The sequence below is a fragment of the Myotis davidii genome, unplaced genomic scaffold (assembly GCF_000327345.1).
Source record: "Myotis davidii unplaced genomic scaffold, ASM32734v1 scaffold187, whole genome shotgun sequence".
NCBI classification, from domain to species: Eukaryota; Metazoa; Chordata; class Mammalia; order Chiroptera; family Vespertilionidae; genus Myotis; species Myotis davidii.
The window spans coordinates 6,366,681-6,387,778 of NW_006383018.1; the positions used below are offsets into that span (position 1 = coordinate 6,366,681).

A 21,098-nucleotide genomic window follows, 5' to 3' on the forward strand; every position below is an offset into this window, starting at 1 on the left:
TTCTAAGCGAAATAAGCCAGTCAGAGAAAGACAAGTATCGCAGGATCTCGCTCATATGTGGAATCTAATGAACAAAATAAACTGAGAAGCTAAACACATCCAGAGACATGGAAGCATGTAACTGACTGACAGATCTCAGAGCAGGGAGGGGAGAGGGGGCGGGAAGAGATTAACTAAAGAACTTATATATGCCTGGCCCGTGGACACAGACAACAGTGTGGGGAAGGCAGGGTGGGGCAGGAGCCTGGTAGAGGAGGGTAAAGGGAGGGAGGAAAGGGGGAAGCATCTGTAAAATACTGTCAATAAATTTTAAAAAATTTCTAGACCCAATTCCAGTCAAATTAATTGAGAATTTCTGCATCTGCCCTTTGAAAATGGTCCTACGAGACTGGATGTACAAGGGAGCTGAGAATCATTTCAGTTCACCGCATCACCTCTAGGATCCCTTTCGATCCTGAGATTGCTTTATAGGCCTATTTCAAGTTGTGACTTCAAATTCTAGCCTTCTGTGCGACTTTTAGATGTTTTACATTTGATCTCATAACAAACTTTTCATCCATATCCAAGTGGTGCCATTATTAAAGGGTATAATTCTTAGGAATAGAATTGATGCCTTTTTCATTTTCTTGTATCTTTACTAATACCTATAAACGTTAACATTATATACACTAAAATAAGAATGTAGACTCAACTCCCCAAACCCCAAGCCAAACCATAGATACCAGTTCTTTCAGCACAACAAAGGGAATTCTAATCTCTAAGGAGGATACAGAAGTCAAATCCACCCCAGAGAGCTGCAGGGAACAGAAGCAGTGGGAAGAAAGATTGTAGTGATACCAGGGGAAAAATAATGATGTCCTCGTTACCTCTGGTGGGCTCAGAAAGAAAGAACCTACAGACTCCGCGTGGCACACTGTCGAGGTGCCAGAGATGAATGGGTCCTTTGGAGTCAAGCTGGAAGGAAATGAGACTCCAAGGCACCAAGAGAAGATGCTTATCATCAGCTGCACGGTGTCTGGGCATCATCACGACTTGATCACTGAGCACACTGCCTGCTGCTCTGCTGGCTCCTGGTCTATTATCCATTCACAGTACCGTGACTGGGTCCCTCCTTTGCAGAGATCAAAGGCAGCCGAATCCGAGGACAGGAACACCTATTGTGCACCATGTCTTTGTGTCCCTCATCACTCGAGAGCTCTGGCTGTGTGAAGATGCTGTTCTTTTTGTGTGTGTGCAATTTTGTCACAAATCATTTCCCTGTGACTTTCTGGAGTCTGAGGCACGGAGGACAGGGGAAGATTTTCCATACTGGAACTGGCTCTGTGGGGCAATATTATATTTACAGTGGGGACATTGACTTCTCCACAGGTTTCCTGGAACATTCTTTGTTACTTAAATTTTAGTTACTACCCAGTATCTGGGCCCATCTAAAGAGAAATGCATACACTACTGCAGACTTGTTTCTGCGATCTAATCATTCATTTATATGTTTGCCCAACAAATATTTATAAGCAATCATGTTCAAAGTTTGTCCTAGGAACTGTGAGGACACAAGATGAGTGAGAAAGCATTTCTGTTCTCAAGGAGCTTGAAATAGGAGTAAAGTAATAAATATTCATTAAGCATCCATTATGGAGTATCAGCATATTGCTTTGCAAGTATTTATATGTAAATCTTCAGGCTACTCAAGCAGTGGTATTTTTTTCCAGATTTTACTTAAGAGGAAATGGAGGCATAGAAAGATTAAGGCAACTGTTCTGGGTTGAATTGTGTTCCACCAAAATTTAAACAGTGAAATACTACCTCTTAGGGCAGGGGTGGGCAAACTTTTTGACTCGAGGGCCACAATGGGTTCTTAAACTGGACCGGAGGGCTGGAACAAAAGCATGGATGGAGTGTTTGTGTGAACTAATATAAATTCAAAGTAAACATTACATAAAGGGTACGGTCTTTTTTTTTTTTAGTTTTATTCATTTCAAACGGGCTGGATGCGGCCTGCGGGCCATAGTTTGCCCACGGCTGTCTTAGGGAGTCAGAATGTGATTATATTTGGAGACAAGGCCTTCAATGAGGTAATTAAAGTAAAAAACGAGGTCATATGGGTGGATCCTAATCCAATGTGACTGAAGTATTTATAACAACAGATACAGACACCTATGTGTACAGAGAAAAGACCATGTGAGGAATAACAGTGATAGATGGGTTGTACCCAGGCTACTACCAGGTTCTGAACAAGGACATTTTATTACTTACTCTATTAGTCTTGAATATTAGCATCAGTCTCTCTGTGTGTGTGTGTGTGTGTGTATATATATATATGTATATATATGTATATATATATGTGTGTGTGTGTGTATCACCTTTTTAATCCATTCACCTATTGATTATTTTTTTAAAAAGGAACCTGATAGTCAAAGACATTATATATCACCCTCACCAGGTTGGTCAACTGGAGCATCATCCTATACACCAAAAGGTTGCAAGTTTGATTTCTGGTCAGGACATATACCTAAGTTGTGGGTTCGATCCCCAGTCAAGGTGCTTATGGGACGCAATGGATCAATGTTTCTCTCTCACATAGATGTTTCTCTCTCTCTCTCTCTCTCTCTCTCTCTCTCTCTGTCTGCCCCCTTCCCCTTCCTCTCTCTCTCTAAAATTAAGAGAAACATATCCTCAGGTGAGAATAAAAAACAAAATCACACATTAATTATATCTTTAGAGGAAAAATATGGAACCACTATACCAAAATATCTTTCACATTAACATTATTTTGTAAGTATCATTAATTAGTAATAGTCTAACATGAAATGTCTACAAGTAAAATGAAGAAAAATATAGATTTTTTTTAAAAAGGGACATAAGTATTTGAATACTAGAGAAACAAATATTATACTTAGACCAGAAGATTCAATGTTGTTGTCAATTTTCCAGTAAATTAATTTAAAATGCAAATGTAAAAAAATGTCAATCCTCCTATAAATGAATATAATAGTCAAATGTTGAAAAGGTGTCATTTTTTTCCATAAATTCATTTAAAATTCAAAGCAATCTTCCTAAATCTCAACAAGTTTTCTTAAAGATGTTTAAAGACAGGCATATTCTGAACAAAATATCATATGGAGAACCTTGCATCAATATACATTAACACACACTTACAGAGTCAGCGATTTTTTAAAATGTAGTCCAAGACTAAATAAATTAAAGAAATCGAGATACATCGGGCCTTAAATTCCTTGAAAAGGTGTTTAAGTGCTGTTCGGTGGCATAGTCAATGGTGGAGCAGACCTCCTTCTATCTGTAGCCAGGAGTCCCTTTCTGCCCAACTCATGTATCTGGGAGCATCCTGATTCACTGTGGTTCCCTAATCTTGACTAGGGGACTGGTTTTGATCCATTTCTGCATCAGTCCCATAGAGTTCGAAGCAGAATACAGTTAATCCATTGTTCTGCAAGAATCTCCAGCTTGTATCACCTCTTGCTTCAGGAGTTGTTCTTTTTACTCTTTAGTTATAGAACAGGTTGTTAACCAAGAGGCCCCAGAAGAATGTAAAAGTCTGAAGGTAAATGAGAGGCCAAGATTTTGTTGCATAAAATTCAGACTGGTAAGGGAATTCTCACTGACCAATTTTGTAAGGATTTTGCAAGGATTTTTTTTGCAATGCCTATATTCTTCAAACCATGGGTCCTCACCTATGAGGTCTCTCCTAGCAGAGGGAAAGACAGCCCAGTATAGGACTCCAGTGTCCCATTCCATCTGCACTCTGGAGACAACACAAAAGCATAGAACTCTGTTCAAAGAAGAGACAGAATTTGAACCCAAGGCTGGCCTGAATCCTAACTCAAGCTCAGAACCATTATATTGATTTTCTGAGTGTCAAAAAGTCTGTGCTTGAAAACGATTTGTTTTCAGTTGCTTTTTTTTTTTCTTCTTTCTTGTTTAAACAGAGTATCTGCCTGAATCTTGGGTTAACCTGATCACTTACACTTGAATTCCTATGACTTAAAGGGACTCTCTGGAAGAGATAAATGACTCAGAGATACTAAAGTACATCAAGAAATATGGAAGAGAGGTTTTTCTCCCCAGGTACAATATGGTAGACTTTCATCAGATGCATCAAACTTTTCTTTGTAGATTTGGCAATAAATCATAAGGAAGCCCCAGGCCCTTAGGCAGTAAAATCCCTAAATCATGCCAAGTCTGAATCCTTGAGGAACAGTTCAAACTCAGACATGTAAAACTAGTACATACTTTTAATTTCACTCAGAAGGGCTTACAAAATAATTATACTGGTGTGAGTTTTACCTAAATATAGCACAGGGGCTCAGGATAATAGCAATGGACTCACAGGAACCTGGATTTTAATTGGGCTTTATCACTTCCTTGTCTGTGACCTATGCCACTTCTTTGCTAACTTAGATCTTTCATTTGGACCACAGACTGACACCAATTCAGGCTCACTCTGAGGCCTTCCTAAGGCAGCAAGTACTAACTCTCTAGCATGGTGACTGACAAAGAGCAATGGATTAAGAAATGAGGCACTGTTGGGAGTCATATGGCAGGCACCATGGCTGACAGCCTAAGTTTTGGCAAACTTCTGAACCTACCCACTCCAAACTGATGCCATCTGTAAAATGGGCACATTAGCATTACTGCTCTTCATGCTTTCAATAAATACTCTGTGTCCACTCAATAGTAGGTGTGAACAAGACCGACAAAGATCCCACCCTCATGAAGTACATATCTTAGCTGTTATTTACAGGAGTATGTGTGGATTAAATGAACACACACCTGAAGAATTTATCCTAGTCCCTAGCTTTCTGTAGTGCTCAATCAATGGTATTGATTACAATGAATTAATATAGGATAGAACTCTATGTAGGTGAACCTAACTTACCAAACTCCTTTAATATCAGTACGAATGTGTTCTCAAATGTTCCTTTCCCTGGAAACCTGTAAGTTAAACTTTCTTTCTGAGCAAAGCACAGTTATACTGAGGATTAATAGGCAGTAGCTATATCAGGTTAAAAAAAAAAAAAAGAAGGGGAGAAGGAGAAGAACACACCTTAGTGAGTGATGGGTGATGTAGTAAAGCTCAACATAATTAAATTTAAGCTGATATTCAATAAATTGTGGGCGTTTTTACTTCTGAAATACTTTTGTTACTGAGAAATGGTTAGCCATACCCTACTGGAGGAGCTGCAAAAATGTCAATGGCCAGATTGTAACCTGATTGGGTAACTAGCATATTCCACCACACTATGTTTGTGGGTCTGGTGTCTGCAGCTCCATTCAGGGGTGGGCTGCCCCCAACACTGGCAAATCACCTTGAAAACGTGAACTACTGTCACAAAGGGACTGAAAGGAAGACTAAACTGTGTGTAACACAAAAGGTCCCCCAGTGCTGAAATGACGCAGTGTGCATCCTTCTGACCAGGTAACACGACTGCTGGAAGTGAAGGCAACACAATGACCCTTAATAGGCAAGATCAAGTTCTGATTTGGGGAGCTTTTAAAGCTATCCCAAGTGGATGCTGGATGCCTCATCCCGCTACCAATGCAAACAAGAGTTCCCATTTCCATATGACGGATTTAGCTGTGGTGATTCCTGCCTCAGTCCATGAGAGCAACCAGAAAGGAAAGGGGACTGTGGATGCTACAACTTTGTCAGCAGAAACTCCTAGCACCAGGCCTCTCAAATGAAGAGGGGTCTATAATCTTTTCATGACACAGTCCTCATGGCTAGGAGTAAAATACAGATTTTTTTCTTCCAATACCTCCTCTCTGAAATGAGCTAGACGACAGTCTGCATATAACCTGAAGTGTGGCTTCTATCGCAGATGCTTGGTAAACTTTATTTCTCTGTTTCTTTTTCACAATTTTGCCATCCCAACTCCTCTTGCCAAGCTCTATAATGATTTACTTCATTGTTAACACTCCTGATTATACATAGATAATTTTACTGTAGGACATGATGTATCTATTTCTTTTTAAAAAAACAAGAATTTCAAGAAATAACATGTTTAGAAAGGCAACACAATCCTAATGTACTGCCCAATTTTTCCACTCTAAGAATAGTGACCTTCACAGAAATGACCTTAACATACTTGAGGTCTAATAATTGTGAAAAAGTATGCTTTGTTTTATTGATTTTTAAAATTGACTTTTAGAAAGAAAGGAAGAGGGAGAGAGAGAAACATAGATGTGAGAGCAGAACATCGATGGGCCACCTCCTGCACACCCCCCACCAGGAATCAGACCAGCAACCCCTCAGTATACAGTATGATACCCAACCAACTGAGCCACACCAGCAAGGGCACAAGTATGTTTTAAGGCTGTACGTGCCTTAAAAATGACTTGCCAGGGCTGACTGCTCATTATTGTAACTACAGGAAATGGCATAAAATATCTAAATATATTACCAAATGGATCAGTTCATACTTCCCCATAAACCATTTTCTTTTACCTGCTAGGAGCTAAACAAGCCTTTCTCCAATGCTTTACTAATCAAGATAGTATCCCTGAACATTCTTTCTCATGACCTAGGAAGCTGAGTCAAATAAATCCCACATGATGAAAAGCATGCTTTCTTATGATGCCTCCCCCACATACACACAACCATTAGAGGCAAATCTGGAGAATATGCAGAGAATATTAACAGTTCTGTATTTTTAAAAAATCAATTTCGTCATTAGTCTGCTGTCCACAGAAAACAGCAGTGTATTTTTTAACATAGTGTAATTCCTGCTATATTTTAAAAAGTATTAACGATAAGTGTAATTTAATCACCTCTCTTTAATTTGAATTCACATGGTAGATACTTATAGCTACTTAAAAATTAAGTGGCAAAAATGTATATGAAGAATATGTATCTTGATATTTTAATTATGCTCAATTGAATGTACTTAGATTTAAAGTGCTTTTCACAAATGACATGTGCTAAGAATATATAATTGCACACTGACATTCTAAAATGTGTGCTTACATGTGTCAAAAATAGATTAACATGAAGTTATGAAATATGAATTTTTTAAAAACTAAAACCCAAGTCCATTATTTTGATTATTTAGATACAAATAAATTTGTTACTACAAAAAAGGCCTACACTAGTAAATATCTAATGATTTTCATTACATATAAAATGAATATTCATGTGAGGATGCTATATGATTTTTTAATATATTGAAAAATAAAAGATTTCTTAAGAAATCTAAGCTTTGACATATTTTCCATTTACCTTCTTAGTAACTCAGTGTTAAATGGAGACTTGAAAATAATTTGTATGTAGTACCGGTATTATCATCATATATAAAGACTGCAGGTAGAAAACAGACAGTCGGCAGAGAGCGGTGGATAAATTAAATAAAATGCAGTGCTTGCCCACCTGGTGTGGCTCAGTGGTTAAATGCGACCTATGAACCAGGAGGTCACGGTTCAATTGCTGCTCAAGGCGCCTGGGTTGTGGGCTCGATCCCCAGTAGGGGGCATGCAACAGGCAGCCAATCAATGATTCCCATCATTGATGTTTCTATCTCCCTCTCCCTTCCTCTCTGAAATCAATAAAAATATATTTTAAGTAAGTAAATAAAATTAAAATGCAATACCTGAAAGCAGTCAACTGATGTTCAGAAGCACTAAAAACAAGCACTGACCAACCCACAGCGATGCCAGCAAACTTGAAGGAGCATGCGGCCCAGAGGCCACTGGCTCCATCCAGCTCTGCATGGAAATGTCAGACCGGGTGCCCTTGCTAGAGCTTAATCTACTTCTGCAATTAGGAAGGAGTCCATCCTGGCAGCTGAGAAAAAAACTTTATTTTGCCCCCTAGTGTTATGGGCTGAATTGTGTCCCTCCACATTTTATGTGTTGAAATCCTAACCTGGCATCACAGAATGAGACTATATGGAGGCTGGACCTTTAACGAGGTAATTTAGGGTAAAATGAAGTCGTATGGGTCATAAGGACTCTGGTCATATCAGACTGGAGTCCTTATAAGAGGAGGAGATTATGATACAGACAATACACAGTCAGAAGGGGGGCAGGGGAAACCATGTGAGGACATAGTGAGAACATGGCCATCTGCAAGCAAAGCAAAGGAGCTTCGGAAGAAACCGAATCCGCAGACACCTTGATCTTGGACTACTAGCTCCCATAAGTGTTAAGAAAGCAAATTTCTGTTATTTAAGTCACCACGTAGCCTGTGGTCCTTTGTTATGGCAGCCCTAGCAAACTAGCATATACCTAGTTAGGCTGTAAATAATTGTACATCTCTGATAAAGCAATACAGAATTTTCTCCCTTGATTTGGTGTGTAAATTAAGCTCTGATGTAAAAAAAAAAAATAAAAATCTGTCATTACATTTTTAAGAACTTTGAAAAGAGAATAGATTCTCACCACTTGATTGTTTTTGAGACAGGAACCAAACTGAAATGTCCTGTATCATTTTGACTCATTCACACCGGACAATTATTATTGTGTTGGCTTTTGCCATTTCTTCATTTGACAATCTAAGGGAAATGAGGCAATGGCCCTGACTACATCATCGGGTATTGCATGTTTTAAAAATTCTTGCGGCACGCCAGTTGAAAATCTCTATCGTAGGGTTTTCATAGGACCATAGAAACTAGGTCAAAAAACCAAAGTAGAATCTGTTTGACTGACACTAAAAATCCATTAAGTTACAGACTTGTCAAATATGTTCACATGTGGGCTCTGCCTGGCAGACATGTCTATTTTGACTACTATGACCAGAATCATTTAATGATTTACAGACCTTCAGTGTCTACAGTACCTTAACTGTATGAGAGCTGTGACCCAATCTGTCTTATATTTTCATCACAACAAGCCCCTCCTCCATTTATTAGAAAACGAGGATGGCCTGACATTGGAACTGTGTTAAATCTAACAACTCTAAGACATTCCCCAAAGAGGGGAAGGGAGGAAGACAGAAAGGAGACACCTCACTGGCTCGTGTCCATTACAAGTTGAACTTTCCTCTGGTAAGATGACATTTCTGAACCACCCAAAGCAGCCCTTGGGCAGGTAGGTCACCCCTATGAACCCTCAGTGTCATCAGCTATCTCTTTATTTTTGCCCAGAGTCCAAGTAGAAGTCTAGAAAAAGAACGTTCCATAGAAGCAGGCAGGCCACATATTTCTTATTCCAGCCCAGTGCCTTAGTCCCACTCCTGTCCCAGAAGACTTTTTGGGCAAAATGTGATGGAGATGCCTCATTGGCTTCTCAAAAACCTCCAAATTTAGATATTGCCATGGTTAATCTTTTTTTTTCTAGTTAGTGGCTCTCTCTCTGTTTTTTAAAGACCTTGTTTTTTAGAGCAGTTTCAGGTATAGAGGTTTTCCATATGCCCCCTGCCCCACACATGCATAGCTTCCCCATTATCAACATCCCCCACCAGAGTGGTACATGTATTACAAGTGATTGACAAATCACACTCACCCATTCATACTTTGCCTTCTATTGTCAGTGTTTCAGAACTTAGCCATTCTAACAGGTGTGCAGTAGTATGTCATTATTGTTAGTCTCTTTTTGCTTTAAAGCAACTCTTTTATATGATTCCTTCATGACTCTGACATCATAATTTCCCGTTAGCCACTCAATAAAATATTTTCTAGTAAAGACATAGGCGATAATGAATAAGCTATAGCAAATACCCCACGCTGTTTACCCTCATCCTAGTCTTAAGATTCTATATATATCTGGTGGTTCATTTATCTGCCATTCTGAGAAACAAAATAAACAGGAAATATTTAGGTTGGTTCCTTCACTGAGTGAGCATGGAAACCCTTTCTTGTGAAACAACCTGATTGGGAATCAACCAACCGAGTCACCCAGCCAGGGCAGCAGGACCCTAACTAACAAGACAACAGGTCATATGCAATACCTGAAATAGACTTTAAGCCTTAGAGTCAACAGAGTTGGAAAACAGGAATAAACCTTAAGTAAAAATTAAGAAAATTTATCCTATTAGAATTGAGGAAATATGGGCAATTTATTTTGCTTTGTTTTCTACCACAGCTTTAATATGATTATTCTTTTCATAATTAAAAATCATAATTATAACATATTGAAATACAGAAAATGTCTGTGATATGATCTCAACTAAAATATGTATGTTTTAAGTTTATAAAAACATGAAAATGAATGAAAAGCATTGTAAATAATGTAAAGCTTATGAAAGCAAGTTTAATTTAATTCACTTAATCTTGCTGTAAGTCATCTACTAAAATAGAAATTACTATTGATGAACAACAACAAAAAAAACAAACCCAGAAACAAAAAGAAACCCTTACAATATGGTCTTATATTCTTCAGAGTAGGCAGAAAAAACACCCCAGAGATTATTCCAAATAATAGCAATAATAAAATTTGATACAACTAACAATTAGATTTTCATTAAACTACAAATGAATTATAAAGATGTGAGCATTTAAAAAATGACCTTATTTCCCTAGCATCAACATAATACATAATAAATCTTGGCTACTTGACATGCTACATAGGAGCAACCCCATAGAAATTCAATTTAATGAGTAAGCCTCATGTCATTCAATATTTATAACTAGGATATGTGCACAGAGATTTGCACAGAGAAATAAAAACTCTGCCTTAAGAAAACTGCACTGTGAGGCCACATGTCCACAGAAAAGCCTGGGAAGAGAAAGATCACAAAAGCAGGAATTAGCCCAGCTCGCATGGCTCAGTGGTTGAGCGTCTACCTATGAACCAGAAGGTCATGGTTCAATTCCCGGTCAGGGCACATGCCTGGGTTGCAGGCTGGATCCCCAGTAGGTATATAAACGAGGCAGCCAATCAGTGATTCCCTCTCCTCACTGATGTTTCTATCTCTCCCTTCCTCTCCCTTCCTCTCTGAAATCAATAAAAAAATATTTTTAAAAGAGGTACAAATTGATAATTATAAAATAGTCATGGGGATGTAATGTACAGCATAGGGAATATAGTCAATAATGTTGTAATAACTATGCATGGTGCCAGGCAGGTACTTGAAATATTGAGGGAACACTTTGTAAAGCATAAGGTTGTTTAACCATTATGCTGTCCACTAAAACTGATACAAAATAATATTGAATGCAAATTGGAATTTTAAAAAAGACAAAGATTTAAAATAATCCACTTCAAAACAAATGGGCAAAGCACTTGAATAGACATTTCCTAAAAGAGGGCATTAAAATGGCCAACAGGTATATGAAAAGATGCTCAACATCACTAATCAGGGAAATGCATCTTCTATCTGGACCTCAACAAGTTCTTTCTGACCTGCCTCCCTGCTTCCCACTCTTGCCCCTTCTACAAACCATTCTCCTTGCAGAAAGTGGGATATCATTTAAAAACACAAAGCTAGGCTTATGGCTCTTCTGTGCTTAAAAATCTCTAATGAGAGAATAAATTTCACCAATGACTTGAGCATATCAATTATTTTTTCCACTTAAAATGGCTATAAACTCCCATAAGCATTAGATATATTTACACACACACACACACACACACACACACACACACACACATGCATGTATCTCAATGAAAAAATACAGTGGGCCTATTATCAAAGGACTAGAGGCCCGGTGCACGGATTCGTGCACATTGAAAGGAAATTAATTAGAAGGTGGCCGATGGGGTGGGACTGGGCGAAACACTTTTATCATTATAGATTATAGATTATTGTTCAAAAGTCATGCTCACTTATCTTTCCAAAAACTATTACAGAATACTATTTTTATTGGTATGTGAATACTTTTTAATAATATGAGCTTTGTAAGACAGAGGTTCATACGTTTTGACATTTTTTTCTGGTGAATATTATTCCATTTGTTTTCATTTACTAAGCTGATCAGCATATTTATATCTCCCTTGAAACCAGTCATGGCCCCATGTTATCTGATGACATTAAGATCAAAGGACCACAAGCTAAAAATTCCAGTCCCCTCAAGATTTCAACTGGCTATTCCACTAGATGCATAGAAAACTGTCAATTCATACTTATTTTGTGGGATTAGGGACTGTAACCTACAGGCCACATGGCATGACATATGGTCTTAAAGTAACAGCAACACAGCAATAACAACAACACTCAGAAATTATGTCAGTTCTCAGAGTCACTGGGAACCTAATGGGAAATGGGTGGTAGTGACAGGCCTCTCGCCTCTGCCCCATTTACTGAGCACCTCTGCGGTCACTGACCATGATGGCCAAGCACGTCATAGGGGCTGAGCTCCCGACCCCAGAAGAGAGGACAGAGAGAAACAGAAGTGTATACATTTCATGCAGGGACACCTGAGCGTCCAGGTCTCTGTCCAAACTCCTACAACTTCTAGCCTAACCCAACCTATGGGAAAAAAACACACATCACAAGAACTTTTCAGATTTAGTCTGAAAACCCCAGGCTCAGCATCTTAGCTTCATTCTGAACTGTGTCGAATATAACACTACTGCTAAGTGTGAATCTATACACATGCTCGGAAAGCTGAAGTCAAATTTTTCAGTGTTCTAAACTGGAAGTGTTCAAAAAACGAATTTAAAAATAGAGTCACCCTTTTACATGTGTCAATGAAGGAAAAGAGTATTTTTTAATCACTCAGTCAAGGATATTATTATGTCAAACATGAATGCATAGGATTAATTTAATCCCCCTTTCCTCCAAATTTACTAACATTTTTGTTGTTATTCTAAAAAAAAAATATATAAAATCAAACCTTATAGTATACTCTTACTTTCGCTAAGCACTGAGAGGTTATGAGACCAAGACTTCCCTGCGTATTTTCTGTTTTTACAGAAAACAGATTATAAAACAGAAAAGGCCTTCTTCAAAGAAATGAGTGGCTTTGATTACAAGTGCAAAAGTTAGCCATGTGTACTAATTCTCGGTAATAATGAAGCAAGGTGAGCTGCCCAGGGGCTTAAAAGTCAACGCCTGGAAATGCTTGGGTGAACTAAGCAGGGGAACCACTCATGTGACACAACTTTTCAAAACCCTTTGTATTTCCAATTGGACAGACAGGCTAGGCTGTGGGCTCCCAAGGACTTTCTAAGGTGTGTAGCTGGCCCGGATGATCAGGAAAATTGCCAAGTCTGCAAAGAGAGATGTCCTGCTATTAAAAATCCACCATAAAAATGGACTCATCCATCCCACTCCTCAGAGAGCTAATGGGCCTGGATTGTTTGCTACCTACAGGATTGCTTACCTGCAAAATAAACTCTTACTTCTCAAAGCCATACCTGGGGGGTTGCGGGGGAGGGTGGAGGGAGAGACAAAACAGGAGACTGGAAACACTGAGGACCACTGTCTACCAGCCTTTGAGATGAAGGATGGCAAACCTCATTTCACAGCTCTGTTAAGTAGCTGTAAAGCTCAAGTGGCTCCAATTTTAAGCCTGTGTTTAGATCAGGCTTGAAGAAGGGCTGCACCTCTTTACAACGACGAGGCACCACTTCAGATGCCACCCTGGGCTTTGTGCTTGAAATGGGCGAACACGTAGGAGAAAACAAGACCACCTAGGGGAGACACTACGTGCCGCAACCAATCTCCTTGGCACCCAGACCCATGTGCAGGCAAAATGCTTTCATTCAAAAGAAAATAAACCTCTAGATTATTGCCAAAATCTTGAGCAGTATCACATAATTAATTTCACATTTTAAATTCTTACAGAGATATATAATCATGTCTTTTCAGCAGGTTTAAAACCAGACTTTTAAAAAAAATAAACCCACCTGACCTACTGAAATGCCCTGCTACTCGGGCCCCCTGGCACAGCCTGCAGGACAGGCTAAGTACAACCTAGGGATATGCCTGTTTCAAATGAGAAAACCTAGTTACTCGAATGGAAACTGTGTTAAATGAAGTACAGTTTCTGCAACTCCTGCTATTCTTTTTTATTATTATTACGTGTGCACCCTTTTTATTTAGGACATTAAAGGCTCCCTTTTTCATTCTAAACGCTCCTAAAGTTACCGGACTAGGAGCTCCTACCTGGGCGTCTACAACAGGTCAGTGATCAAACAGAGAGGCAGCCGCAGCCCGATTCTGTCCATCTCTTAAGAATTACCAGGAGCCAGGACTTCTTAGCTCCTGCTACATTCAAGGAAGCCCCATTCAATGTTAGACAGGACAATAGGCCCTTTCCAAACAAAGGTGTAATATTCCCAGGTATTTGCCCAGCTTCTAAACTCAACAACTTTCAAGAAAAGATTATTTTATGAATACCGTTGCCTGAACAGAATGAGCTAATTAAAAAAATAAATGTGACCTCACCTTTCTTATAAGAAACATAGGTTTAAATGAAAAAATATACCACTATTGCATTGCCCTGGTGATCAAAGCCCATTTATTTAGCCAGCCTTATCTTGGAATAGCACCATTCTTTGTATAAGAGTTTAATTTACCCGAAGTATTTACATTCACATGAACAAACCTGTACATGAGCTAAAACAAGACATGGTTTGCTGAGCTTAAGAACAAGATGCAGGGTGTTCATCCACATAAAGAAATAACTCATTCCAAGCGTTTTTGACGATGCAGCGTGCACTCAGCCAGTTATTTCCCAGGACCCTCCTCCCAGAGGCACTGGGAACCTGAAGAGCTGCCGGCACGTGGGAGCTAAAGCAAAGCAGAGAGCGATGGCCGCTGACTTCAAACTACAAATGTTAGTGCCGGACCCAGTAGAGAGGGCCACGAGGAAAGAATGTACTAAAAAGGTTAGCAAAAAAGATTTCTCAAAGGCCAAACACTTCTGCCCCAAAGGACATCTATTGCAGAACCACCCGCAAGCAGTGAGGAATTTAACAGGCAGGGCTTTACAGGCAAAAGATCAGAAACATTTACCCTTCCTTCTCAGGACGTTGGCTTGCTAGGAAAAGCCGAGAGGCCCTAGTAGACTCTGCCTTGCACAGGATCTGTGGTTGAACAGAAGCCGTAGTCCACAATGGTTTACCATGGTGGTGATAGGTGTGCAAAACAAATCTTTTCAATGCAGAGATCTGCAAAAAGTACTTACGCAGCCTCCGGCCAGAATTTCTGCTGCAATTGGGACCGAACCATCTTTGTGCATGAATTTATCTCTCACAAAATCATTCACCTTGAAGAAAAATATTTATAGAAGCCGATGAAAAAAATAAAGTCATTAAACACATATAAACATACATTTTTAAATATTGTTTTCTGTCATTTTATTAGAGTAACCATAAACTAAATAAACGAAGAATCTTAAAAAGAGTTTGAAAAGTGCTCTTAATAGCATATAGGTAGTTTTCAAAAGGAAATATATGTATGTATGTGTATGTATGTATGTATATATATATATATATATTCCTGCTATTTCCAGGAGAAAAAAATTAAAATGTCAATGGCTTACAAGCCTTAAATTCAAACATCTCATGCAATCACAATAGCATAAAAAGAAAGATATATTGCCTGACTGGCGCGGCTCAGTGGTTGAACATCAACCTATGGACCAAGAGGCCACGGTTCGATTTCTGGTCAGAACACATGGCCAGGTTGCAGGCTCGATCCCCAGTGTTAGAGGCAGCCAATCAATGATTCTCTCTCATCATTGATGTTTCTATCTCTCCCTTCCTCTCTGGAATCAATAAAACAAGTTTTTTTTTTTTTAAAGAGAGACATGTTAACAATAGAGACAAAATGAAAACATATGTCTTATAACTTAAAAACTGCTTTAAAGGGTTTGATTAAAAACCACTTTCAAGTCTTCTAACAAGATTTAATCTAAAATGACACTCATCATTGAGACAAACTTGGCTCAGGAGATTTTTCAACTTAGCCAAAATTCAGTATCTAAAAATTTTCTCAAGCATTCTCAAAGAACGTCAATAGCATTAATTAATTAAGTATAATAGTCTCAAAATAGTATGCACTACAAGCAATTTTAAGGATCAGTCATATGTTTTTGGAAGCTGTGAGCCAGGAAAGATTAGCTGTCCCCAAGGTCACATAATAAAATGGCAAAAGAAGACTTCCAGGTAGCAAAGCTACACAGCCCTATCTAAAAGTGGAGCTTGACTTTCTGGGCTTCATGTCCCGGGTGATGCGAATGCATAGCTCTCTGTTCCACGACACTCAGTGAATCCCTACCGTCGGCCCGATGGGAGTGGACACTGGAGAAACCACCTCATGAAGGATCAGCCTCAACTAGAGCTCAGAGCCCTCAACACGTGGCTTTGGCAAATGCTTACAAAATATGGCCTAACCATGAATCCTGTAGACAGCATGTGTAACTGAATGAGCACATGCCCTGGAGGCAGGAACATCTGATTTTGAATTCCAGCTTCCCCACTCATAACTGATGTGAACACAGGTAAATACTTAAACCCTGTGAGTCGCACTTTCCTTGTCTGTAAACTCTGAGTCATACTTTCCTGGAGATGAAAAAAATAACAGGTAATACATGCAAAGAGCCTCGTATGGTAGGAACTGAAATACTACAATGGTGAGGATGATGACACTGGTGGCAACCACCAAAGGTCTTGCTCAGATATATCACCACATGTTTGGATGTTCAGTGTGAAGTGAGGAAAAATGAAGAGCTGGGCATGGTGAGTGCTCTATGTTCAAATCAGTCAGCAGCTCTGAGGCAACGCCAACTGCTGCTTCACAAACGAATTATCTACTCGATTCCTGAGTGTGTGCAAACTCCTTTAATAAGAAGCATCCACTCAAAAGACTTACTGTGAGTTTTATGGCCTTCTCTGGGGCGACTCCCAATAACTGTGGCAACAGACCTAAAAAACAACAAAACATAGAAGCATATGAAATAAATTAGCATTAACTAAACAAATTAACAGCTCTCAAGAAGGGATCACCACTGAAAAACTGGGGCAATCTTTTGGGTAATTTTCTGCTATTACCTTTAATGAGAATACTCAAAATGGAATGTTTTGAGGACTAAGGTCTCACAGCCACATCAAGCCCAAGTCAATCCCCTCTCACTTGCTGCATCATTCGCACATTAGGCAAATCAGCAGGGTTAGTGATATAAGAAATCCCATGCCATGGCAAGTTTGCTCCTTTCCCTCCTGCCTCTTAATAAGTGAACTCTGGTGAACAGATTAAATTTTTTTCTAACATTTTCCCTATTCCCCACCCCTAAATGCCCACAGTTCAACCATTCATTTGGCAATGATGACTCAGTGACAAGCACAAGACAAACAAGGTTCTTGCTCTGACAGATCTCAGATGGAAGGAGGCAGAGTAACCACTGGGGAAAACTGCATCCCAGGACGAGGAACCGATGGGGCAAAGAGAGCACAGCAGGTGGGACAGCACAGGAGATGCAGGGAGAGGCCGGGTGCTATAGCTACAAAGCATGGGGCAGGCACAGGGAGAGGCCCAGAGGGACCAGGAGCTACAGCCACATCGAAGGCCAGGACCTTGAGCTTGAGAAAGTCTAAGTCAGATGAGAATGGGAGAGTTTTGACCGGGAGCAGAGAGATGTGCTAATTCATATTTTTAAAAGACCACTCCACATGCTCTGTAGAAAATAAACAGGACACACTGATGTTGTGTGCGTGTGCATGTGTGTGTGAGACTATGAGAGAGAGAGAAACTGGGTTTGACTGCTCTTGTTCAGTTTTTACCAGAATACCAGGGTAGGATGAGGAAGGTTGTGGGGAGTAACGGATGTGGGGTGACCAGCAAAGAGCTGTTTCATACATGTTGGGATGAGAGGGAATTAAGTTAAGACTCAGAGCCCAAAGGGGAGGGGTGGCCTGGGACAGGAAAGGGCCGCTTCTAGGAAAGGCAGTTGCAACAACAGTGGATGTAATATCTGAACTAAAAAATATAATCATTTGAACATAAAATCAAAGTCAGATGCCTTTTCTTGAAAACATACATGAAGCTCACAAGGAAGATCAGAATATATAGTTCCCTGGGTCACACTGCTGTCCCTGGGAGGGGCCTCACGGTCCTATCCTCTGTAAGCACAATCTTCTATTTCATACAAGAAGAGCCACTTGCCGCCTCTTCAGAGAGACCAGCCCTGTCCACACCATCTTCCTGAAGCAGCAGCCAGGGGCCAAAAGTCACTAGATCCAGGGCTGTACCAGCCTGCAGATGTATAAGGTGTCAAACATAATACGAGCTGGTTGTAAGAACAGACAGATGTGAGAGGCCTAGGCCTGTTTCTCACATCACAGCAATCGGCTCCATTGGGTAAGGCCCTGCCCTTTTATTCAGGCCCCAGCATCCATTCACCGTGGTGCCCAGCTTACCCTAAAACCCACACGGCGATCAAGAGGAGTACCAGCTGTTTTCATCATTTTTCTCGCTCTGTCGAAACTATTTCTCTGTGCTTATGGCTCCACAAAAAGGGAAAAACTAGACAGACCGAGAGAGCTGCATGTATTTTTTAAAAAAGGAAGTTCATTTCATTGTGGGACAGAATGATGATGAGCATGCTGATACGAGTGAAATTTTCTTAAGAAACACCTTACATTGTTTATGATGTGCTGGGTACCATTTTAAGCATTTTACAAACTCATTTAATTCTTGTAACTGCCCTACAGACAGAAAACTGGGGCATACTGAGATTAAGTAATTTGGCCTGAATTATCCAGCTGACAAATAGACTGGGATTCAACCCTAAGCCCTCATTCTCAAGAATCGGCGCTTGTAGACCACACTCGCCTCTGGCCTGTGCCTCTCACACCCAGACTCATCTTTCAATCACACAACCTGCCTGCATCCTGCAGGAGTTTGTGATGTCTTCTCTAGGCAGCCCTATTTTGAGCTTGTTTCTTCCTTAGGACCACAGCTGACTGAACTTGGGGAAGACTCTTAAAAGACATGTGGCCAATGATTTCGGCGACCTGGGCCCTATGCCCTGGTTCCAAAAGTGATGCCAGCCAGTTGTTGAAGTCGTGTCTGTGCCAATGCCAAGAGGAAGGAGAAATCACAAGCACAAAAAGGAAGTGGGCTGGTGGAGTGGAGACACCAGGGAGAGAACACACAAACTGTGAAAGATTGCCCTAGCTGGTTTGCCTCAGTGGATGGAGCGTTGGCCTGTGGACTGAAGGGTTCTGGGTTCGATTCCGGCCAAGGGCACATACCCGGGTTGCAGGCTCAATCCCCAGTAGGGGGCGTGCAGGAGGCAACTGATCAATGATTCTCTCCCATCGTTGATGTTTCTCTCTCTCTTTCCTGCTCTCTTCCTCTCTGAAATCAATAAAGAAATGTACTAAGAAAAAATTTTAAAAAACAACTGTGAAAGGTACACAGGTGGGGGAGCCAGTCCCCCTGGGATCCTCATAAGATCTCCGGCTTCTTTCTCTCCAGTATGAACTCTTTACCTAAACTCCCCCTGTCTCTGGCCAGCTTGAGTAGGGCTATGCTCTTTATAATCTAAATGAACCAAAGCAAGTTAAATATTTACTTGCTAGATGTATTTTCCTCATCATTAAATTGTAGACCAACACCATGGATGGGCTGAAAGCACTGTGATTTAAATGATGATCTCTTATCCCTGTAACTACCCTGTGACAGTCTTTTTAAATGACTATTAACAACCAGCCCACAGAGCCAAATGACTACACTTGGTTAGATACAATCACTTCAGGCAGCCTTTTAAGCGATTGAGACTTGTCTTTCTCGCTATAAATTTAGTAATGCACTGTGAACAGCAACAACAAAACAAACACACACACACAAAACAAAACAAAACAAAACAAAAAAGAAAACCGTGTATTTATTCGTTCAGCAAACATTTACCAAATGCCTTCCGCGTGCTTGGCAGCATGCGATGAACACAGTGGGAACCCTGGACCCCCTGGAAAAATTCTCAATTTGGAGACAAGGGAAACCTAGGTGTCCCTGAGTGCCAGAAAGCGGACAGAGTGATAAGTCTACAGCCCAGGGTGATAGGAACACAGCAGAGAATCACTTGTCCTGCCTGCAGCAGGGAGAAACGCATCAGAGAGGAGACACTTGACCTGGATCTGTAAAGATAAGCAGACTCCCTGTGGAAAAGAGACATGACTAGAACGGAGGGCAGGGTGGTCCAGGCAGAGGGAAAAGTATATTCAAAAACCTCAAGGTCATGGCACATTCAGGGCTGGAGCAAGATGCCTGGAGGCTATGGCTAGGTCAGAGACCTGGCAATGAACAATAGCAGAGATAATGACAACAGGCAGGATTTGGGGGCACTTATCACACACCAGGCACTACTCTCTGTGCTTCATGTGAATCAGCCCATTCAATCCACTCAACAGGAAGTCAATACCAATAAATCACTGCATGTTATTTTTGCCCCCATCGACAGATGAAGAAACTGAGGCAGACCTCAAGGAGCCTAAGGTTACTCAGCTGTCAGATGGGGATTGGGGTTCAACCCAGGTGGTCCGGCTGCAGGGGGGCTCCTACCTGGTCCACTGCACTGCTTCTCTCCTAGGCCACGTGAAGGAGCTTAAACCAAATTCTTTTTAAAGTAGAGAGTGAATTTCAGTAAAAAGTCCTAGAGGCAGGTGAAGGGCTGGGAGAGTAATTAGGAGGTAAAGTAATATCATTGAAGGCCCCCAGTTTCACCATATTAATTGGATAACGTCCACTCGGTAAGAATAAAACCAAAGTACAAATCCAGTCCTAAGACCTGGGCCAGATGTTGGTACTCGGGGTGGGGGTGGGGGGTTACTGGGTAAGTACCATTCCTGTGGGGAGCCCCCTGCCTCGGTAGGGAAACAAAGGTGGCTGCGGACGACAATCTGAGTGGCACTACAGATGTGGCCTTGACACCATTCATGCTGGGTCAATGCCCTTTGGGAGGGGCAGTGATCTGTGGGACAATGAAAAGTCACAGAGGTGGGGGTTTCAATAACCCTCCTGGTCCCTTGGCTGCAGAGGGGGGAGGAGAATGTGGCTCCGTAATACCTAAAACAGCTGGTCTCATTCAGGCGCTTCAGCGCGATCACACTGAAGCCGAAAGCACATCTAGATTTGACATCTGGGTGACTCCACAGAAAAATTAGGCTTCTAATATAAGACGTTTCTGTTGGATTCTGGAAATTCATTTTAACCATTAGAAACAGAGAATGGATGTGTGTGGTGTTTCTAAAATGTCAAA

The 21,098-nt window shown here is 40.6% G+C and overlaps 1 protein-coding gene across 2 annotated transcripts in view; it reads right to left on the bottom strand.

Moving 5' to 3' along the window:
- SLC25A13 (solute carrier family 25 (aspartate/glutamate carrier), member 13) overlaps window positions 1-21,098 on the bottom strand; it is a 132,979-nt gene that overhangs the window by 27,799 nt on the left and 84,082 nt on the right. For both annotated transcript variants that reach the window (XM_015558316.1, XM_015558315.1), the window contains 2 exons: window positions 16,712-16,764; window positions 15,024-15,104 (listed from right to left, as the gene is read on the bottom strand). In XM_015558316.1, coding sequence (XP_015413802.1) covers window positions 15,024-15,104; window positions 16,712-16,764 — 134 coding nt within the window. The remainder of the gene's footprint in view (window positions 1-15,023; window positions 15,105-16,711; window positions 16,765-21,098) is intronic.